The sequence below is a fragment of the Podarcis raffonei genome, chromosome 5 (genome assembly GCF_027172205.1).
Source record: "Podarcis raffonei isolate rPodRaf1 chromosome 5, rPodRaf1.pri, whole genome shotgun sequence".
Classification (NCBI taxonomy): domain Eukaryota; kingdom Metazoa; phylum Chordata; class Lepidosauria; order Squamata; family Lacertidae; genus Podarcis; species Podarcis raffonei.
This window is the reverse complement of record NC_070606.1, coordinates 7,353,636-7,375,603: the sequence shown is the minus strand read 5'-3', so window position 1 is coordinate 7,375,603 and position 21,968 is coordinate 7,353,636. Positions and strand designations below refer to the sequence as shown.

At 43.6% G+C, this 21,968-nt stretch overlaps 1 protein-coding gene across 1 annotated transcript in view; it reads left to right on the top strand.

The window, feature by feature from the left end:
• Nucleotides 1–11,882, top strand: part of CD9 (CD9 molecule) — a 28,079-nt gene extending 16,197 nt beyond the window's left edge. The window contains exons 2-8 of the mRNA XM_053387703.1: nucleotides 1,959–2,061; nucleotides 3,901–3,998; nucleotides 6,235–6,309; nucleotides 7,128–7,220; nucleotides 9,171–9,263; nucleotides 10,598–10,681; nucleotides 11,512–11,882. Coding sequence (XP_053243678.1) covers nucleotides 1,959–2,061; nucleotides 3,901–3,998; nucleotides 6,235–6,309; nucleotides 7,128–7,220; nucleotides 9,171–9,263; nucleotides 10,598–10,681; nucleotides 11,512–11,577 — 612 coding nt within the window. The 3' untranslated portion in view covers nucleotides 11,578–11,882. The remainder of the gene's footprint in view (nucleotides 1–1,958; nucleotides 2,062–3,900; nucleotides 3,999–6,234; nucleotides 6,310–7,127; nucleotides 7,221–9,170; nucleotides 9,264–10,597; nucleotides 10,682–11,511) is intronic.
• Nucleotides 11,883–21,968: the final 10,086 nt, after the last annotated feature.

Genomic DNA, 21,968 nt, shown 5'->3' with positions numbered 1-21,968 from the left:
GGTGTAGCCCAAGACCGCCCCCTTAATACATCAGAGAAGGGGTGGACTACAACAGAAACCTGAGTGCCTTGTTTTTATCCTGTCTGACAGGTTACCTGATTGGATTACCTGGGCATCCTGGCCACTCTTTTGTTATGATAACTACACAACTTCTGAATCCAGGTCACAGGCTCACCCTATTCACATCTTAAATGTGCCCTTGAGACAGGATTTGTGAGCAAAGAGACAATGGGGAGGCAGAGAAATATTTGAGGTCAATTTGGAAGAGAGAAAATGGTTTCAGGACTTTTCTGTAGGTTTCAGACATGTGGTTTACATATTTGTATGTCGAAAAGAATAAATTGTCCAGTAGCACCTTAGAGACCAACTAAGTTTGTTCTTGGTATAAGCTTACATGTGCATGCACACTTCTTCAGAGATACCACATATTTGTATGTGTTTGCTTGGTACATTTATGAACATCTATTTTATATATCTGAGACTTTAAAATGGATTAACACACATTTGTAAATTGAAATTTTTTATATATAAAAAGATAAATTTCTGAAATGTTGCAAGGACATGTTATTGTAAATTCTTCTCTTAAAACCATTTATGCAGTGGTTTAATGGTCTTCTCCAGGGAACACCTTGTACCCAATAATAATTGTGCTTTCAGAGATGAAACAGTGTGTCCTTGAATTGGATCTTCTGTGATCTGGCACTGGCGCTTCCATACCCTAGATGGGTCTGCGGGTTTCAAACTGCCATCTGGAAAACTAAGGGCTTTCTAAGTGACAAGATTAGTGACTTCCTTCAAAAAGAAGGAATTCTACCAAGCTTCTGCAATGTACATTGTGCTGACTGTGCGTTCTAGAGAGCATTTGCAGATCACAGTGTGGCGATGAAGCCCAACCAGCTCAGCCAGATGTTCCACAACAGCAGAATGTGCATCTTCAAAAGCTCACCTTAGAAAGCTGTAAAGTGCTGGCATTCTTTCCTAGAGTCCCAATTTGGGAGAAATGAGTATAAAAGCATTTAGTAGTAGTAGATGAGTTGTTGTTGTTGTTTATTGTTATTATTAATATAATGAATGGCAGTCTTGTGTCCAGAATTTAATAATCTCCTTCATAACACAAATTGTACAACTTTGCAGTGAATTAGGAAAGCTTGAGGACACTCTTAAGAAACCTGTAACTTTTCAGAGTTTGGGATGGGGAGAGGCAAAAGATACATGAGCAGCTCCCCTTCAAGCTTTTTCTCTTCTCTCTTCTTCACCGCCAACCCTCTTTTTTAAAAGAGAACCATCCTGGGATCCTGTATTTGCCACCCAAGATTTCTAGAATTCCTGTTCTGCCATAATGACCAAGTACTGATGCTTGCAGCAAATGATCGTGGCCTGTTTGAGAGATTCCAAGGGCATTTGGCTGGCAGCTTATGAAAACAGTAGATGGTAGTAGATGGGCCTCTCTTGTTCTGATTCAGAACAGGCAATTCTTACATCTTATATCTGTTACCCCAGCAGAATTCTACTTAACGTTCTTACAAACTCTTATTTCTACATAAACTACATGTTTATTGTGAAAGGTGTAAACGTATTGGCATGCTCAAGGATCAGTATGATTTGGCAGATGGTTTCAGCCATTTAATAAAAATGCAGTTTCACTCTTCTCTGTTTTTGTGAAACCTGTGGGCACAGGGCTATATTAATTGGTGACCCATGTGTTTTCACCCTAAGTGCTCTCCACACTGCCCGGGGAACACTGCAGCCACAACAAGCAATCTTTCTGGGAACCCCTTCTCATGATATCAGCTTCCAAAGGACCCCAAGTTTGAAAACCAATTAGTCTAACGCATATGGATATTTAAAAAGTCAATAATACCTGAGGACTGTCCAAAATTGACTTGTTATACAACTAAAATGGTAAAATGCATAATTAAAATGTTCTCTTTTTTTGTTCCCCACACCTTTCTCCATAGCTTGCAGGAACAGCAGTCCTTGCAATTGGACTATGGCTTCGATTTGATAAACAAACAAAAGATATTTTTGATCAGGAGGAGAATAACAATACATTCTATACAGGTATGTTGTAAAATTATTGCTCAACGGTATGAACAGTACACCTGATACCTACACTGCTTTTAAAAGTATTAACAGTGACTAAGGAAACCAGTGATAAGATGTGTAAAGATTCTTGGTATGGAATGACCTGTTCACATAGATACCAAAATTATTAGGGTGTTTCCTTGCCCTTGACAAAGTGAATTTTTTTTATATGTGCCATCTCAGATTCCTTGGTCTCTAAAAATGTACAAAAATATATCTCCCAGATGGAAACGGGGGTCTAGTGTGCACCCTAAAAAAGGATATGGCACTTCTAATCTAGCTGGAAATCTGAAATTGTGTAGATATGCCACCACTTGGCAGAAAATTGGATACTTTGATATCTCATGATCACCGCTAAGGATACACATTAAGAGATGCTAGCACAAAGCAAGCCAAGCCACTCTTGGGAAAGACCTTTAATATTAATATAGTAAAATAATTATTATATTTTGTACTGTTTTTATCTTTAGTTTTTCCCAGAAAAGCAGCCTTAGAATACTTTGGGGCGGGGATGATCCCAGGCATGGAATCCTGGTCTTAGATTGCTATGCCTTGAAGAAAGGGGAATTGCTGTCCTTCCTTTCTTTCGACAGTCCCTCTGTAGGAACATTGGATTTGTGGACAAAGAAGTCTGTGGGATTTTCTCCCTTGCTCCTCCCCCCCTGCCAATGTACCAACCAGTGTCAGTTTTTTCTTAGATAGTCCCCAGACCACTGACACACTGGCAAAGTTATTAATGGTTATATATTCCATCAAAACTCCATGAAGGTGTTACTGGTTTCCTAGTCCTTGTCTGGCAGAAGTTTCGATCTGCTGAGCGACTTCTTCTTCTTCTTCTTCTTCTTCTTCTTCTTCTTCTTCTTCTTCTTCCTACATACATGTCATCAGCTAAACCTCTTGTGTTTTGGAATTGCAATCAGCCTGGATTTTATGCCATGCTCCCTAGACGTGGATGGCGTGCTCTGCCTTATAGGTCATCTTTGAATTGCACTAATGGCTCTCCAGCTGTAACTTTCTCATATGGCCTCAAGCATTGTGGGAAGATATCGGAAAGCCTATCCCAAAGGTCATGCACGAGCAGAAAGGTCGTCTCTCACACTGATAGTTCAGTGCTGAAGCCGATAATAAAATCGGAGGATTTTATGGATTCCTTAGGAGGAGGACAGAGGTACCGTGATGCAGAAGTGCTGAGGGCAGCCCTCCACAACATATATTGCAAAGATCTTTCTTTATGGGTAAAGTGGTCATCTAAAGGCCATTGGCTGAGAATGGCCATTTTGTCTGGCCGACTGCAGGAGTTGAAGGTGCTGGCTGCTTGCAAACATTTGCAGATGCAATTGGGGTCTTGCTGAGTCCAGAAGCTGGATTATTAAGGTTTGCACAACTGATAAATAAGCTTTGATGGGTCATGAGGGAGTCTCTAGTCAGGAGGGAAATACTCTTAAAAAGGACTGTTGTAAACCTTTTCTGGTGATAAGAGAAGTGACTGGTTTCTATTATGGGAGTAGACAAAATAGCCTTCCCCCCTGTCCTTTGCACTCACCACCAAAAACCCATTATTATAGAGACTTGTTCTGAAACACTGCTAGTAGTGTTTTCTTTTTAAAGAAGCAACAATAATGGCGCTAGTGTAACCATGTACACAACCTTGAGGTTCTTGGAAGAAAAAGTGGTATATAAATGTAAGACATAAACAGTAGTGGCAGTGTAGCTGGTAGCCTTCATGTTGTTCAAACTTGGAAAATGTGAAGGTTTTTTTTTTAGTTGAGAATAAATCTTCTCTGTTTCAATTTTTAAAAATCCCTCTGCCTGCAGGGGTTTACGTTCTAATTGGAGCTGGTGCCCTCATAATGCTGGTTGGTTTCTTGGGATGCTGTGGAGCGATACAGGAGTCCCAGTGCATGCTTGGTTTGGTAAGTATGTTAGTTTATATGGTAGGTAGAAGGCTATACCGCTTTCATGTCTGCTGAATTCTTTCTGGATCCTGTTTTCAAAAGGAAGTACTGTATGTTTTGCTCTATAACACTCACTTTTTCCTTCCTAAAAAGTAAGGGGAAATGTGTGTGCTTCTTATGGAGCGAATGCATGCTGCACAGCTATCCCAGAAGCCAGAACAGTAAGAGGGATCGCTGCTTCTGGGATTCAGAATATTTTTTTTCTGGTTTTCCTCCTCCAAAAACTAGTGCGTCTTATGGAGCGAAAAATACGGTGCTTTCCTTCACAATGCACATAAACTCCTCCTAGAATGCACATGTGCAAAAGTTGCCAAGACAAGTTAGATTGCAATGTTTATGTCACAGAACTGGATCCTGCTACATGTGGTGAAACTCAATTCACGTTAGAGCCAGGGGTAGGCAACCTAAGGCACGGGGGCCAGATGTGGCCCAATCGTCTTCAAAATCCGGCCCGCGGACAGTCCGGGAACCTGCATGTTTTTACATGAGTAGAATGTGTCCTTTTATTTAAAATGCATCTCTGGGTTATTTGTGGGGCATAGGAATTGGTTCATTTCTTTCCCCAAAATATAGTCCTGCCCACCACATGGTCTGAGGGACGGTGGACTGGCCCACGGCTGAAAAAGGTTGCTGACCCCTGTGTGGTTAGACCATGGGTACCTCAAACCCAGTGCTCCCCACTTCATCCAGTAAAAGTTCTCCAAGAAGGCTTTCCTAGTTTTGCTACCCGAGGATCCCTTTGAATTGGAGCTGCCGGGGATTAAAATCTCCTTCCATGTGGGAAGTCTTGATATAATTTGCCTTTGAAGTATTTCCACTCCCTAATTCGTCCTCCTTTCTAAGGGGTTCTATGATTTAGAACAGCCATTTAAGGCTTTGGGTGCAGCCGATGGAATTTCCCAGTAGGTACCCATGTGGAGCACAGCTCCAAGTCTGTGAGGCTCAAGGCTTCTCAGTGCATGGCATTGCTTTTTGGAATTCCCAGATACGGGAACAGAAGTGACGCCATTCCATTGGTTGCTGTACGCGTATAGTGCAACAAGCAAAGCAGGGTGTGCAAATGGATACTCGGCTATAATTTGATCACAGAGCTCACATACGGTGCTTGGAGGAATGCAACACAGTAAGCCCGCAATTTATTGCACATTTAACGTGAGCACATTCAGCTTTAGGTGTGTTGACATTAAAAAGCAAAAATATGGGGCAGGGTTTCTGGGGGTAATGACTTTGGCAATCCCACCTGCTATTGAACCCAATGTGTTTTGACGATATGACATTTTGGCTTTAGGCGCGACCCCCAGAGCAGACCATATTTTTCTGTGTATAACACGCCCCCATGTATAAGACGACCCCTATTTTGGGGGACTCAAACTGAAGAAAATGGGGGGAGGTTGCCCAGAGCTGTTAAGCTGGGTTTTTTTAGGGGGGAGATTGCCGAAAATCACTCACCCGTCAGAGCAGCGCTGCCGCTCACACACAGCAAAAGCCGCCTAGCAGTTGTTCCTTCCTCGATGAACAACAAAAAAACGCACACATTATTACTGCAGCAAAAGCAAATAGATGCCAGAATTTGTCAAAGCCAGCAATGACACCACAGACCAACAAATCCCAACTCAGCAAAATGCACTGCCCATGTATAAGACACCCACTCCCCATTTCTTAACGTTATTTTTTTTGGGGGGGGACCTCGACTAATACACAGAAAAGTACGGTAACCCCTGCATAAGTGACAGGCTTACTGTATTGGGGAAACGTCACTTAGGGTTCAGAGATGTGTTTAGCAATAACATGCTCATTAGGTAAGAGAAGAAATCTCTGTTTTTGCGCTGAGAATTTTTCAACGGAAAATACACATTTATCACAATAATCCTGAGCATGCATGTGTAAATGCTGTTGAACAAAGTGGAACTTCTGGCTGCAAAGGATTGGGCTGCGCAAGTGTGAGCTAGGAAGCCATTCGTTCCGATGTCTCCTCCAATGTCCTCAGTGGTCTTACGTGAGCTGCTACACTTAGCCTACTAACCTGCCTTGGAAGGTGACTGTGATATGGTAACGGAGATAAAGTTTACAAAGCACGCAGAGCATTCTAAAGCCCTATCTATAGACTTGTTAAGTATTATCATCTCATGGTTTTATAAACCATTGTTCAGCCACGACCTTAACTCAAAATGTCTCTCTTCTCCTTCGCCTCTAGTTTTTTACCTTCCTTCTTGTGATTTTTGCCCTTGAAGTAGCTGCTGCCATCTTGGGATTTTCAAACAAGGAAAAGGTAAGGCAAACATATTTTTAAAGTTGATTTTATATGCCATCTAGAATTATAACAGAATTATACATCCAAAATTCTGGCTCCAGATATCTGCTCAGGATTAGCAGATAGAAACTTGAAGTAGAGTTTTGGGTCACCAGCATTTTCGGTACTTGGCAACTGGAACCTCCATGTGATTTTCCCCAGTGGTTTACTATGGGGGCTGTAGTTGTAGTAATAGTAGTAGTGTAGTAGTAGTAATAATTAACTGAGGGGGACAGAATAGAACTTGAGGCATCCCATAAGCAGAAGGCCATGAGATACAGCAGCAGTCCACTAGCACCACCAACAGGCTCTATCCTGGCCAGAAAGGACTGGAACCAAGACAAAACTGTCCCCCAAATCGAGTCTGACAACCAATAATAAACCTGTCACTCTTTAAGATAGCACAGGGCATACGTTATATTTCCTTATTCCAAGCATTCCTTTTTGGTAGAATAGGGGCCGCCTCCCCACCCCTCACATCTGATTGATGCGGTACACACCACTTAGACCTAGATGCAACCACAGTGTTCTGCTTTAACGCCAATTGAGAATTCAAAGCTACACAAGTACTATTCACCTATTGTCCTCCTTTCCTGCACTTCTGTAGACATTAAGCCCCTAGATCTGGCCAAGTTAGGTTTGCGGGGAGGGCAAGGAGTGTTTGATAGATTAGCCTGAAGGACTTCAGCAGTCATGTCGTAGACAGCATATTCCAGCTTCTCCTTTTTAAGCAAAAATATTAATGTAACCACTGTCATCTTTATTGGGGTGAATTATTATATTGTTTGTGTTTTTAGATTGTTAAGGAGGTGCAGGACTTTTACAAATCAGTATATGACAAAAGAAGGGAACCTGCCACCAAAGAAACGCTGAGAGCCATTCAGGCCGCGGTAAGTCAGATCAGAGCTCAACTATTTTTTTCTTTGCTTCTGTAACCGGTTCAGAGCACTTATCCATGATGGGACTGTTTGTATTTTCCCCTCCCGGACAAGTGCTACCTATAGTTGATGTTAACATCCTCACCAAACGTGTTTAAAAGCGACTGTGGTTGGTGCTCAGGTTGCATCCGTCACAAACACTGTCCGTAGTTGGAGGAGAATTGAAATGGGGGAGGGGAGGAGGTGCTTGTGAGTTTGGGGGGTGGGGTGGGGGAGTTTCCAAATCTCTTAACCATGCCTAAGAGATTGAAAAACTTCCCATCTCCACTGAGCCAGTGAGTGCTAGGAATGAAAGCCAGGAGTCCCAATTTGCAACAGCTTAATCTGGGACGCGGGTAGCACTGTGGTCTAAACCACTTAGCCTCTTGGGCTTGCCGATCGGAAGGTCGCGGTTCGCATCCCCACGATGGGGTGAGCTCCCGTTGCTCGGTCCCTGCTCCTGCCCACCTAGCAATTTGAAAGCACATCAAGTGCAAGTAGATAAATAGGTACTGCTCCGGCGGGAAGGTAAATGGCGTTTCCGTGTGCTGCTCTGGTTCGCCAGAAGTGGTTTAGTCCTGCTGGCCACATGACCTGGAAGCTGTACGCCGGCTCCCTCGGCCAATAAAGCGAGATGAGCACTGCAACCCCAGAGTCATTCGTGACTGGACTTAACTGCGAGAGGTCCTTGACCTTTAATGTGAAAGGGGTGCTATTTGCATTTTGTTTCTTTGAATGACCATCAGTCGCTCCCACCTAGACCACTTGGGCTCATTGTAGTCTGGATGTGTTGTGTTCCGGTCCAGTGCAAGGCTGTTCAAAGGTTGCTGGACCATGGATAGCTCCAAGTGAGCAGCTTGCTCTGACCAAGTTGGGGAGCAGGCAGGCCTTTCATGCCTTTAACCCCAGACTACCTCCTCCAGGGGGACGCGAGTGGCGCTGTGGGTTAAACAACAGAGCCTAGGACTTGCCGATCAGAAGGTCAGCGGTTCAAATCCCTGTGACGGGGTGAGCTCCCGTTGCTCAGTCCCTGCTCCTGCCAACCTAGCAGTTCGAAAGCACGTCAAAGTGCAAGTAGATAAATAGGTCTACTATTTCCGGTGGGGAAGGTAAAATGGCGTTTCCGTGTGCTGCTCTGGTGCGCCAGAAGCAGCTTAGTCATGCTGGCCACATGACCCAGAAGATGTACGCCAGCTCCCTCGGCCAATTAAGCGAGATGAGCACCGCAACCCCAGAGTTGGCCACGACTGGACCTAATGGTCAGGGGTCCCTTTACCCTTAACTCCTCCAGGTTTCACCCCCTATAGACTGTTTCAGAACCACAAAAGGCCAGCCCCTTTGGCCTGAAGACAGGCCCTTCTCCTCCTTTGTTCCACAGCCTCCCGCCTGGTGTGCTCCCAGCACTGCTGGACTGTTGTTGTGTGATGGCAGGCATCTGATTCTTCAAGCTCAGCTGAGGGTCCAGACGCTGGCCGGATCAGCCCTGGTGCTCTGAGAAGTTCCTCTGGGAATTCTCGCCCAATTGCCGCAGGCACTCTGGTCTCCCAATCTTTGTGAGACAGTTTTCCACCTGTAGCTTCTAGTCTCTTCATCCAGGTCCCTGCTGGAGACCGGGATAAGGACGGATGGGGTGGGGTTGGGGTGTTTCCAGTGCACGTTCATATTGACGTCTTGCATGGAAATGTGATTCTACATGCAGTTGTTCTTTGGCCAAATCTGGGCAAGAGTATAACTATACTGAGTTCTAGAGAAGTTTTACTGCACAGGAGGCTTCAGTGGTTTGTAGGCATGCTTTCGAATAATCTCCAAAGATCTTATTTTGGCAAAGTCCTTCAAACTGATAATTTACCCAGAGCTGTTGACTTGTATGCTTCATCCGTACTTTGAAACACAACTGAAATGTAACTTTTCTCTCTGCTCTAGCTGAACTGCTGTGGCCTCACAGGGGTTATTGAGGCAGCAATTGAAGACACCTGTCCCAAACAGAGTGGTGTCCTCGAAACCATTCAGCTACAGGTATGTCGTCGTGCCGCAGACAGGGACATGCCTCTTGTTACTAAATCTCAGCATTATATGGCAAATTCCATCTCTTTGGTGCTTGCATGTATAATATGGTTACCAGACTTTTTCCCCAATGAATTCGGGGACCCCTTTTTTTTTTTGAAGCTGAGTAGCAACAGGGAGTCAGTAGTGGGGATGGTGAGGCAAAAGACCCTGGGCCCAAGCACACATGCATATTATATAAAGGTGCAAAGCCCTTCTTTCACACCCTGTGAAACAAATTGTCAGCGCTGCCCGAGGTCCCAGCTCACACAAGACCAACGCTGCTTCGTTCTTTAGTATAAAAGTCTTTATTGAAGTTCAGTTTCACTTCCCCACGCGCAGCGTGCAACGCTACGTCTGTAACCTTAGACCGCCGAAGCTCCGTCTGAATCTCCTCCCCCCTGACACCAGCTTAAGATTCTAGCCTTACTCCACCTCTTCCTCTGTTCCTTCCTTCTCTGGGTCCGCCTGCTAGTCGGGGTCTCACCCTTCCTAGACTCTTCTGACGCTGAGTCCCCTGACTCTTCCCCCTCCCTCCTTCGGGCTTTAGGACCTGGCTCCCAATCCGGGATTCCTGCTGTCCCGCGCGCCTGTACATTTGAACTTGGCGCGCGCGCGCAGCCTCCCACTTTCCTTCTGACCGTTACACTTGTGTCACTGCTCCCTCCTTCGGGGAGGCTAGCTGGACCTGACCTCCCCTCCGTTTCCCCACTTTCTGATGGGGGCGTGGTCAGCCCTGACTCATCTTCTCTCCCTGCTGGAGGAGAGGCTGGTCCTGACTCATGTGACTCTTCCCCCCCACTGCGCTCTGGTGGGGGAGCTGGTCCTGATCCTCCGCTGCTCCCTTGGGAGTCCCCGCTGGCCCCTTGCTTCTGCAGGAGATCTGTACCACCGGACGTCCCTGGTTCCCCTTCAGCAGTGGCAGCCAGTCTGGTAGCGCAGTTGGCTCTGGCTGGCTTCCGGAGCTGCTTGCTGCCGTGGCGCCTGCCATTTTTCCTCACCAGAAGTCCTCATATGATGCGTTGCGCACAAGACACATCAAATGGGGACTTCTGATGAGGAAAAATGGCAGGCGCCATGGCAGTGAGCAGCTCCTGAAGCCGGCCAGAGCCAACTGCACTACCAGGCTGCTGAGACTGCCACTGCCATGTTTCCCGGGGACAGATTTGCAAATCTGGGGACATTCCGGGGACGGAATTTGTCCGGGGACAGATTTGCAAATCCGGGGACTGTCCCCAGGAACCGGGGACATCGGGTAACCCTAATGTATAAGAGTACACAAGGTGAAGGATTGGTTTTTCTTCCAGGCATGCCCAACGGTTATTGAGGAAGTCTTCACCAAAAAGCTGAATGTGATTGGAGCAGTCGGCATTGGTGTTGGTGTGGTGATGGTAAGTGGCAGCATTTTCCATAAGGTTGGCATAATAGCTGCATGTTGCATAATGCCAAGCATGGCGTTCTTTGAATAATAATAATAATAATAATAATAATAATAATAATAATAATAATGCTATTTAATTATTCATACCCCGCCCATCTGGCTGCGTTTCCCCAGCCACTCTGGCCGGCTTCCAATAAGGATTTAAAATACAATACAGTGGTACCTCGGGTTACATACACTTCAGGTTACAGACTCCGCTAAGAACTTTGCTTCAGAATGAGAACAGAAATCGTGCTCCGGCGGCAGTGGGAGGCCCCATTAGCTAAAGTGGTGTTTCAGGTTAAGAACAGTTTCAGGTTAAGTACGGACCTCCGGAATGAATTAAATACTTAACCCGAGGTACCACTGTAAAACACCAGTCATTAAAATCTTCCCTAAACAGGGCTGCCTTCAGAGATCTTCTAAACGTCAGATAGTTGTTTTTCTCTTTGACATCTGATGGGAGGGCGTTCCACAGGGCGGGTGCCACTACCGAAAAGGCCCTTACGTGTAAAAGCCATCAACAGGTCCAATTGCCCAACAGTGGGAAGCCTGCTGAGAGAAAACCATCAGTAGCAAACACTGTGAAGCTCAGTGGCTGTTGTGATCTACTCTCCTGCAAGATGGGAGGATTGAGGGCACTTCAGAACTTGAGCGGTGCTGAACTGCTTTCCAAACCATCGCTGGCTTTGAACCATTGCAGTTTTAAACCTAAACCAAAATTATTTAATTCACTGATCTCCTTCGTGGTATTCTTCATGGAGAAACTTTGCCAATTGTGTGTCTGTCTTTTTTTTTTAGATCTTCGGTATGATTTTCAGCATGATCCTTTGCTGTGCTATTCGTAGAAACCGAGAAATGGTCTAAAGGAGCCTCAGGCAGAGTGGGACGTTAGCAGCATTCAAGGAATCTCCAGTTATTCACTTTAGCATTCTGAAAGTCATTTCTAAAGTTATATATTTGTTTTAAAAATGCTTTATTTAGTACTGATCTTCGTTTTTATGCTTTGTTTATAAAAGTTTAAAAGAAATCTAATTTTCAGAAGGTACTATATTTGTTAAGCTAAAGTCTAACAACTTGTATATAAGGGTTTGTCTTCTTTATTCAGACTTAACAACTGGGATGTAACTTACATTGGAGAAAATTTGATACTTAATAAAGATTTAAGACCACATAGTGACTTTTTTTTTTTTTTAAGCGCCTTTCTTTTCAGTGTACTGATTCTGACACAGGAGGGGAGAAGAGGGCTAAATTGTTTTTTCATTCTATTTCTTAGCAAAATCCTCAAATACTGAAAATGTTTCTTGCATGTGGGTGAGATCCTGACTCTTTTCTCCCATTACTTTAACAGACTTCGTGGGCAGCAAATATAAACTTAAGCATCCTATTCATGAGCAACCAACTAATTTATTTAAAATTTATAATTTATCTAAATTATTTTAGATATATATTGGAAGTGATTTAATGGATGGTAACTGACAATGAATATCCATGCAGAGGAGTATTTTTTAATAATAATAATAATTTTTATTTATACCCCGCCCTCCCCAGCCAAGGCCGGGCTCAGAGTGGCTTACAAGCAATAATAAAAACAAGTTGAATGATTACAACTCAAAAACAAAATTAAAATACAACATTAAAATAATGAAACATTAAAATATTAAAATGTAGCCTCATCGCAGGAGGAGAAGGAAAAGAAAAAAGAAAGAGAGGGAGGGAATCAAATTGGCTCCAAGCCAAAGGCCAGGCGGAACAACTCAGTCTTACAGGCCCTGCGGAAAGAAATCAGATCCTGCAGGGCCCTGGTCTCATGAGGCAGAGCGTTCCACCAGGCCGGAGCCAGTGTTGAAAAGGCCCTGGCTCTGGTTGAGGCTAATCTGACTTCCTTAGGGTCCAGGACCCTTGCTGTTTATGGACCGCGGGGCACACCAGGAGAGGCGGTCCCGTAGGTGCGAGGGTCCTAGGCCGTGAAGGGCTTTAAAGGTCAAAAGCAGCACCTTAAATCTGACCCTGTACTCCACCGGGAGCCAGTGCACCTGGAAAAGCACTGGGTGAATACGCTCCCATGGCAGAGACCCTGTGAGGAGCCTAGCTGCAGCATTTTGCACCCGCTGGAGTTTCTGGGACAGCTTCAAGGGCAGCCCCGCGTAGAGCGAATTACAGTAGTCAAGCCTGGAGGTGACCGTCGCATGGATCACTGTGGTGCTGGGGGAAAAAACATGTGACAGACATGAAGAGATGAGTCAAAATATTTGGACAGAATTTATGCAGATAGGTTCGCATTTTATACTCAAGACCTAAATCATAGAATTGTAGAGATGGGAGGGACCTTGAGTGTCATCTAGTCCAACCCCCTGTATTGCAGAAATCTCAGCTATACCATCCTTGACTGATTGCCATCCAACCTCTGCTTAAAAACCTTCAAAGAAGCAGAGTCCACAGCCTCTTTAGGGAACCCATTCCACTGTGAAACAGCTCTTATTGCCAGAATCTTATATCTTGTAACTTGAATCCATTCTTTCGGGTCCCACCCACCAGAGTAGGAGAAGGCAAGTTTGCTCCCTCTTCCATGTGACAGTCCTTTAGATATTTGAAGATGGTTCTTGTATCTCCTCTCAAACTCTTTTCCAGGGTAAACATACCCAACTCCCTCATACCCAATGTGAAATGCATACTGTATATACTCAAGTATAAGCCTACTTTTTCAGCACATTTTTTATTGTGGTATGGTGAACTGGCTTATACTCGAGTCAATAAGTTTTCCCAGTTTTTTTGTGGTAAAATTAGGTGCCTCGGCTTATATTTGGGTCGGCTTATACTTGAGTATATACGGTAATTTAATTTTCGGTTGTCTACAGAATTCTGTCTAAAGAGAGAAACAAAGCTTTTGTAAAAACGGAGCAGGAAAAAAATGGAGTGTGGACTGCAGGCCTGGGCACACCAGTTTTGAAGCAATGATTTTTCAACATCAACTTCACTGGACTGATCATGTTGTGCAGATGCCTGATGATCGTCTTCCAAAGCAAGAGAACAGCCTTTACCAAAGGTGTCATGGGCTTTGAAGACACTCAAACTCAGAACGCAAGGGAGAAACGTGCTAAGAGGAAGGCATGTTTGGCAAATCCACACTGTGATCAACTCCTGCCCGGAAACCAATGTCCCCACTGTGGAAGGATGTGTGGATCCAGAATTGGCCTCCACAGTCACTTACGGACTCATTGTTAAAACCGTGTTTATGGAAGACAATCTTACTCGGCTACGAGTGATCACCAAAGAAGAAGACATTTACCTGTAATTCTCACTTTTAAAACAGATAGATTATGGACAGTCTATCTATTCATCACGTAAATAAAGCAAAATGAGGATGATACCCAAGAGCTTCTTTTAACCATACAGTGGTACCTTGGTTCTCAAACTTAACCTGTTCCAAAACCAAAGCGTTCCAAAACCAAGACGCACTTTCCCATAGAAAGTAATGCAAAATGGATTAATCCATTCCAGACTTTTAAAAACAACCCCTTGAACAGCAATTTAACATGGATTTTGCTATCTAACGAGACCATAAAATGAAAGCAATAATGTAATACACTCACACAATCCATCAGTAACTGAACTGGGTTCCACACAGTCATAAAACCAAAACCAAAAAGAGCCACAAAACAAAAACGCAAAATAAATAGCAAAAACAGACAGACCTCAGCATAACACTCAAAACGGAGTATGTTCGGCTTGTGGAAAAAGTTCACAAACCGGAACACTTACTTCCGGGTTTGCAGTGTTTGGGTTCCAAGTTGTTTGAGTACCAAGGCATTTGAGAACCAGGGTACCACTGTATTACGGTTTGCCATGGCATAATTTTAATTAATCTTGAAAGGAACTTGATTCTTAAAGCGTACTTGCTGCTGAATTATCATCTGCCTGTGTAACCCAGAGCAGTATGTTCTGGCTATGGAGTAGAAGCTTAATCGAGGCGTGTTGGCTTCTATATTTAGAATGTGGGTGGTGCCTGCAAGTTCCCCTGTAATTGCAAGGCACACATAATGAGCTACATCTTTTTTTTGTTTTGCTCTTTTACATTGGTTTAAAAAGAAAAGAAAAAAGAGGGAAACTAAAATGCATAATTACAGCTTGCAACATTCAAGACCCCAAACAGTTATATAGAACGAGAGGCTGTTTTGTGTGCTCTGTAACTGGATCGCAAAACCAGATGAGAGATTTTTCCATTGTCAGACACAGACTGCCACATTCTCCTCTTACTGAAAATAAATCTACAAGGCAGCCATTCATTGGGCGTGAATGCTTCACTTGACTGAGAGCCCTGTCTGATGTTCAATAGATCTTCAGAGCTGAGCTAACTGCTGGCCTTTGTGCGTGGGTTTGTCAATTGTGACATTTATCCCAGCAAACTCCCAGCAAATCGGACTACGGCAGATTTAGAGCTTTTAAGATGTAGTAGAAACAATTCTTAAGATGAGCGTTCTGGAGAAGAAACTGGCTGTCATTCTAAGCATTCCCACATTGATTTCAGTGTGCTGAAGGTGGAACCGCAGGCCACAGTGCCAAGGCAAAGTTGTGTTTGCCAAGGCAACACCAGCGTAGGTGTGGGTGGACCGGGAACAGAAGCACAAGGAAAGTACTTAACTTTTAAACACCCAGGAGTGGGGTGTGTGACTGCTTTATATAGGGTTAAAGCAATGTTATGGTTATGCTTCCCCATTCTAGATATGCAGAGGCTGGCTCGGATTACTCAACAGGAGGAAAAGGTAATCTGCACATGCACAGGTGCTCTCTCTGCGAGGTACGACATATTCCTTTCCATAACTAGCTAACTTTGGAGCTAGTAAGTCTTGAATTACAATGGAAATTCTTTTGGCTTGTGTTTTTCTGCTGATCCCCACCCATCTTGCAACTGTCATCTAGCAGCTGCCCAGGTTCCAACATTATTATTATTATTATTATTATTATTATTATTATTATTATTATTATTATTAATATGCCGCCCTATACCCAGGGGTTTCAGGGTGGTTCACAGAATAAAATCAAGATATAAAACCACAAAATACCTAATAATAAAAAGACAATCCAATAGCCCCCCCTATTAATAATGCTATTAACAGAAGCATGGATCTGGAAGTTCTGCTAGGGTCAAAGCCATGGTAAAGGGAAAGGAAAAGGGACCCCCTGACCATTAGGTCCAGTCGTGGCCGACTCGGGTTGTGGTGCTCATCTCGCTTTATTGGCTGAGGGAGCTGGCATACAGCTTCCGGGTCATGTGGCCAGCATGACTAAGCCGCTTCTGGCAAACCAGAGCAGCGCAAGGAAACACCGTTTACCTTCCCACCGGAGCGGTACCTATTTATCTACTTGCACTTTGACGTGCTTGCAACACATTAACCTCTGCATCATTTTAATACAACTTTTCAGTGACAACAGCTGATGATTCTGTCACAACTATAAATGCCTTTATACTTGGCAGCAACCTTTGAATGTAGCTTTTTTTTTTTACTGCTTCGTATGTTAAAGCTTCCATGGGACGAGGGTGGCGCTGTGGGTTAAACCACAGAGCCTAGGGCTTGCCGATCAAAAGGTCAGCGGTTCGAATCCCTGTGACAGAGTGAGCTCCCGTTGCTCAGTCCCTGCTCCTGCCAACCTAGCAGTTCGAAAGCACGTCAAAGTGCAAGCAGATAAATAGGTACCACTCCGGCGGGAAGGTAAACGGCGTTTCCGTGTGCTGCTCTGGTTCGCCAGAAGCGGCTTAGTCCTGCTGGCCACATGACCTGGAAGCTGTATGCCAGCTCCCTTAGCCACTAAAGCCAGATGAGCGCCACAACCCCAGAGTCTTCTGCGACTGGACCTAACGGTCAAGGAGACCTTTACCTTTATTTACTGCATGTACCAGGGAGCACAACAAATGGCAGGTTTGGGGAAAGAAGACATTTGGGTGTCCAAAGGTACATGCATTTCCTCAGTGTTGAAGCCTGACAGTCCTGATGTTCATAATGTTACATTCTCAGAGTACTCATTGTGGAGGCTGCCCATCAAACTGCATTTTTTTTTTCTTGCTCCCTTCTCTGAAGCCTTGGATTTAAGCTTGATAACTTTGGGAAACCAGGGCTAGAGCTCTGCCATTTCTGGTGGATTGCTCACACAACATATACAACTGAAAAGGAAGTGCCTTTGCCCTTTGCTTTTCTGGCAGTTGGCAGCAAGAACAACGAAAAACTCTGCCAGACCTGTGTGTCTTTGACTTGGCGTCACCATTCCCAAGGCCTCGACTCGCTGTCATCAAGTTGGAACCACCAGCCTTCCTGATCATGGTGCCCAAGTCTTCCTTACCCACTTCCTTGTGTTCAAACATCCAGCCTGTTTCCTCGTTTTATTTACATTTGGCCAGCTCTTTCCCGCTACTTAACCCCCGACATAAATGTCTCATTTTCAGTCTAAGGAAGGAGGCCACCCTGAAATGTTTCTGCTCATTGTTAAAGTGGGAGTTTCTTTTTCCTTGAAGATACCACAGGAGTGACCTCCCCACTTCACGACAGAATTTCTTATGGTTGCAATGGCCCCAAAGCCATTCTGAATTATTATCTTTATGATGCATTTCTTTGGGAAATGTTTGAATACCACAAGAGCTGAGATGATACATCTTCTCTTCAGAAACATGGTAGTAATTCTCGTATGGCTCCCCGTAATTATCTTGGTTCATGACACTGAGGGAAATAACATCCAGATACTTCTAAGAATGGAATTAAATGTTGACGTTCACAATGCTAAGGTACACAGGTATTCACTGGGATAATTTGTGGCTGGGCAGTAGTAGTAAATATTTATTCTCCTGCAAATCCTTGGGATGTCATTCCTTGGCCAGGCTCCAAATCTGGAAACTAGTTTGGGCAAGGAGAAAAGCATTTGGCAGAGGTAGCGGGGAAGGGGGTATTTACAGGGGAAATTAGGGAGGAAGGGAGGCATTTAGTGGTTTAGCACTCCTCTCCCCTGATTCTCCTCCTTCAGGCAACATCCAGTTGCTTCTCAGGCGCTCAGGGTTGGTAACAATAAACATCACACACACTTAAAAATAAAATTATCCCTTGCTGCGTTGACCTGGCCAAGAATGCTGGCTCACAGAGGAATGTTTTACAGCTCTTTAGGAAACCATTTGGTCTCAAACTTTGAAGGGCTTGGAGCAGAGAGAGCTATTATAAATACCTCTTTGCCCATCCTTGCCTGGTTGATACAGAGAGTAGCATATGCTCAGCTTCAGTTAATGGGCATAATGGTGCAAAACACAGAAGGCAGGCTCAGAAGTATGTGGGGCCCAAGGCATTATGGCTGTGTGTGTGTTACAGGCCACATCAACGCCGCGAATCACTGTTTTTGCAGAATACCTACAAAATACCTACAAAAGCAATGCAAAGAACTGGACTCATTAGCAGGTTTTGAGTAAACATTTACAAGTAACAAAATTTGTACAAATTATAAGATTAAATTTTTTAAAATGAATGGAAAGGAAATAAGCAGGAACTGATATTGTGTAAAAGCAATCTAGAGAAGGAGGTTGAGGGAAGTTCGGGGGGAGGGAGGGGAGGGATAATTTGGTATTGGTGAATTATGGTATTTGTTATAATGTAATTTGGGGGTGGGGTGGAAAAAGTTAATAAAAACTATTTTAAAAAATACCAAAGTGCCTCTCAGGCAGTAACGCAACCACTGCCTTCAAATAAAACAATGTTGCCAGCTAAACACACACACACACCGTGAATCATGCTCAGAAAACAATACTGAACTACGTATGTGAAATTGTGTTAAATTGCATTGTTTAGCTTGGATTGCTTCATTTTTATTCTTTATATAGCACCTGCCAGGAGGCCTCATCAAGACTGCTTCTTCAGTGGGAGGGCTGTTGGCTGCACCTCAACCCCAATGAAAATCCCCACCCCTAAAGCTCCTTCTGTCTGTGCCCAGAGGATATCTGCCAGTGGCACCTAGCTTCCCAAAGCAAAAAGCTGTGGGTTGGGACCACAGCACAGCAAGAAAATATTAAAAACATGCTGCAGTTTACAGATGCTATTTAAAGCTGTAAACCGTCTCCAGCAAATTAACATTCAGACAAATATCATGTTCCCAATGAATATGTAGTAGCAAACCCATGCTCTTTGGAGCCATGGACAGAGAGGAATGAAAGTGTGTGTGTTTTGAAATGGAGGGCAAACATCACAGACCCTTCTAGCTGGGCCAATTTGTTCACCACTGCTCTGTGTTTGTGCCATCGCTGAAATGAGTTAACATTTTGTGGGCACATGATGGGAGGAGATAATGCATCACGCTCCAGTACATGCAGTCTCCTGCCTTTGGGTGTGGAGCTGGAATCAGTAACTTTTGGGTTTGTCCCAGACCTGGGTTTCTAGAGTAACAGTTCCCTGGGCTTTCCTGCCAGTTGTTTTTTAAAGTTTATATAAGCCTACCTACATTCCTTTCTTATTTGTGTTTGACAGTGTTGCAATTAATCGCCTAAGAAACCCTGCAAAAAAATGAAAGGGCTCCCTGTAAGTTCAGAGCCTTCAAGGGTGCGGTGCTCAGCTCGCTGTGTGGAGAAATGGTTAGATTTTTGCTGGATGACTAAACTGGCAGCTATTCAGCTGTCCTCCCCACAAAGCTTTTTTATTTTATTTTCTTCCTACGCCATTATTTGCCAAATGGATTGTTCCACTGGATGGAGTGCCTCCGGGGACACTGGATAGTATTCTCCAAAGCGGATCACGGAGACTGGATCCACTGTTTACTGACTGAAGGAAATTCCTCTCGTCACAGGGAAGTTTTGGTAGAAAGAGAAGGCTTGTTGCAAAGCAGAGAAACCAGTTTCCGAGGAAATTGCAAAGGAGTTGCAGCCTCAGTGAGTCAGTTTCAACATATAACTGGACTTCCCACTCTTGTCTGTTTCCTAAACTTCAGATAGCAGAGAAATACTTTTTCTGAATTAAAACTGGTGGCACAACTCAACCTTGTGGGCCCAAAAGTTTACTGTATTTTTTGCTCTATAAGGCTCACTTTTTCCCTCCTAAAAAGTAAGGGGAAATGTGTGTGTGTGTTATGGAGCGAATGCAGGCAGCACAGCTATCCCAGAAGCCAGAACAGCAAGAGGGATTGCTGCTTTCACTGCGCAGCGATCCCTCTTGCTGTTCTGGCTTCTGAGATTCAGAATATATTTTTTCTTGTTTTCCTCCTCCAAAAACTAGGTGCGTCTTGTGGTCTGGTGCGTCTTATAGAGCGAAAAATACGGTACTTTTAGAGTGTGGCACTGTAAGAGTAAGGTTGGAAAGAACCTCTCTCAGAGAAACCCAGTCTCTGTGTTTCTGCAGAAGAAGGGAGGCACAGCCTGGGCAGTTATCCATGCAGAGATGCAGCAGGACGACTTGCCTGAGGACAAGCAATTTTTCTGTGGTTTTGCTTAGGGGAATGAGTGACCGATTCATCGCACCAGAGGCAGGGATAAAGCTGAGTGGAGGCAATGCAGGGCCAGAGCAAAGCATCATGTAGAGACACAGTGGGCAGCCTCCTCTGCGATTTGAGGTGATTTTGATTTCCTTATCGTGGCACACTGGGAACCACACAGTGGCCCCCAAATTCATTTGTTTGAAAAATTCTACACCACCCTTCAAGAACAGTTCCCAAGGTAATGCCAATTAATATATTTTTTTTAATAATTAATTTTTATTCAAATTTCCAATAACCATTCCAATTACAATTTAACATCCAATTTAACTTATACATCTTGTAGACTTCCATCAGCCTATCTGACAATTTCCATATTTATCACAACTTTTCACATTCCTTAAATTTATGTTGCACTTTAACAATCCTTATTTTATCTTTTCCTTTAAGCGACATTCCTATCTATTCTTTTCACAGAGCTTCCTGAAATCCAACAAGCGTTATTTCCTGATCACACACAGTTTTGATATACTCTGTAAATTTGTTCCAGTCCTCAGTGAATCTCTGATCGCGTTGGTTTCGAATTTTACACGTTAATTTGTCCATTTCTGCATATTCCATCAATTTCATTCTCCATTCTTCCCTCGTTGGCATTTCTTCCTGTTTCCATTTTTGGGCCATTAAGATTCTGGCTGCTGTAACTGCATATCTAAATAACTTCACATCTTTCTTTTCAACATCATTACCTAATATGCCTAGTAACAATGCTTCTGGTTTCTTAACAAAAGTATATCTCAACATTTTTTTCATCTCGTTATAAATCATTTCCCAAAAACTTTTCACTTTCTTGCATTCCCACCACATGTGATAAAGTGTTCCTTCTTTCTCTTGACATTTCCAACATTTATTACTAACTTTAAACATCTTTCCAAGTTTCACTGGAGTTATATACCATCTATATAGCATTTTCAAGGTAATGCCAATTAATAAATGGGGAGGGGGGACATAATCATGACATAAAACAAAAACAGCAGTGAAAAATAGCACAAAAACAAATTAGACAAATTGGAGGAGACCAAAGGCACTAACCAGATAACAGCAGAACCTCCCTGTGGAGAGTGTTGCAGACATGGGTGCTGCAACAGAAAAGGCCTTCTCCCTAGTTTCTCACTTGCCTTACCTGAGCTGGCCGGGGCATTTGGAGGAAAGTATTTTTTTTTTTATAATATTTTTATTAAACAATTTTTTTATATAACAGAAACAAAACATACATGAACAAACATTCAACAATAATAAAACATAAAACAAGTACCATTTCATAACCCAATTTCTAAACCTTACTTCCTCGACCTCCTCTTACTTCCCGTTTCTGTATTCCAAATTCTTACAGTTATTCAGCGAAATCTTGCCTTGTTTTATTATAAATTTATGCTAATCACCCTTATTCTCTTTATCATAACCATTACTAATAGTAACCATTTATTTTAATCCAACATCATTCTAACTGTCTCCAATTTTATGATATTTCTTTAAATAGTCCTTGAACTTTTTCCATTCTTCTTCCGCCGCTTCTCTTCCCTGGTCTCGGATTCTGCTCGTCATCTCTGCCAAACTCATATAGTCCATCACCTTCATCTGCCATTCTTCCAGTGTGGGTAGATCCTGTGTCTTCCAGTACTTTGCAATGAGTATTCTAGCTGCTGTTGTAGCATACATAAAGAAGGTTGTATCTGTCTTTAGCACCCCCTGGCCGACAATACCCAAGAGAAAGGCCTCTGGTTTCTTGGGGAAAGTATATTTAAATACCTTTTTCAGTTCATTATAAATCA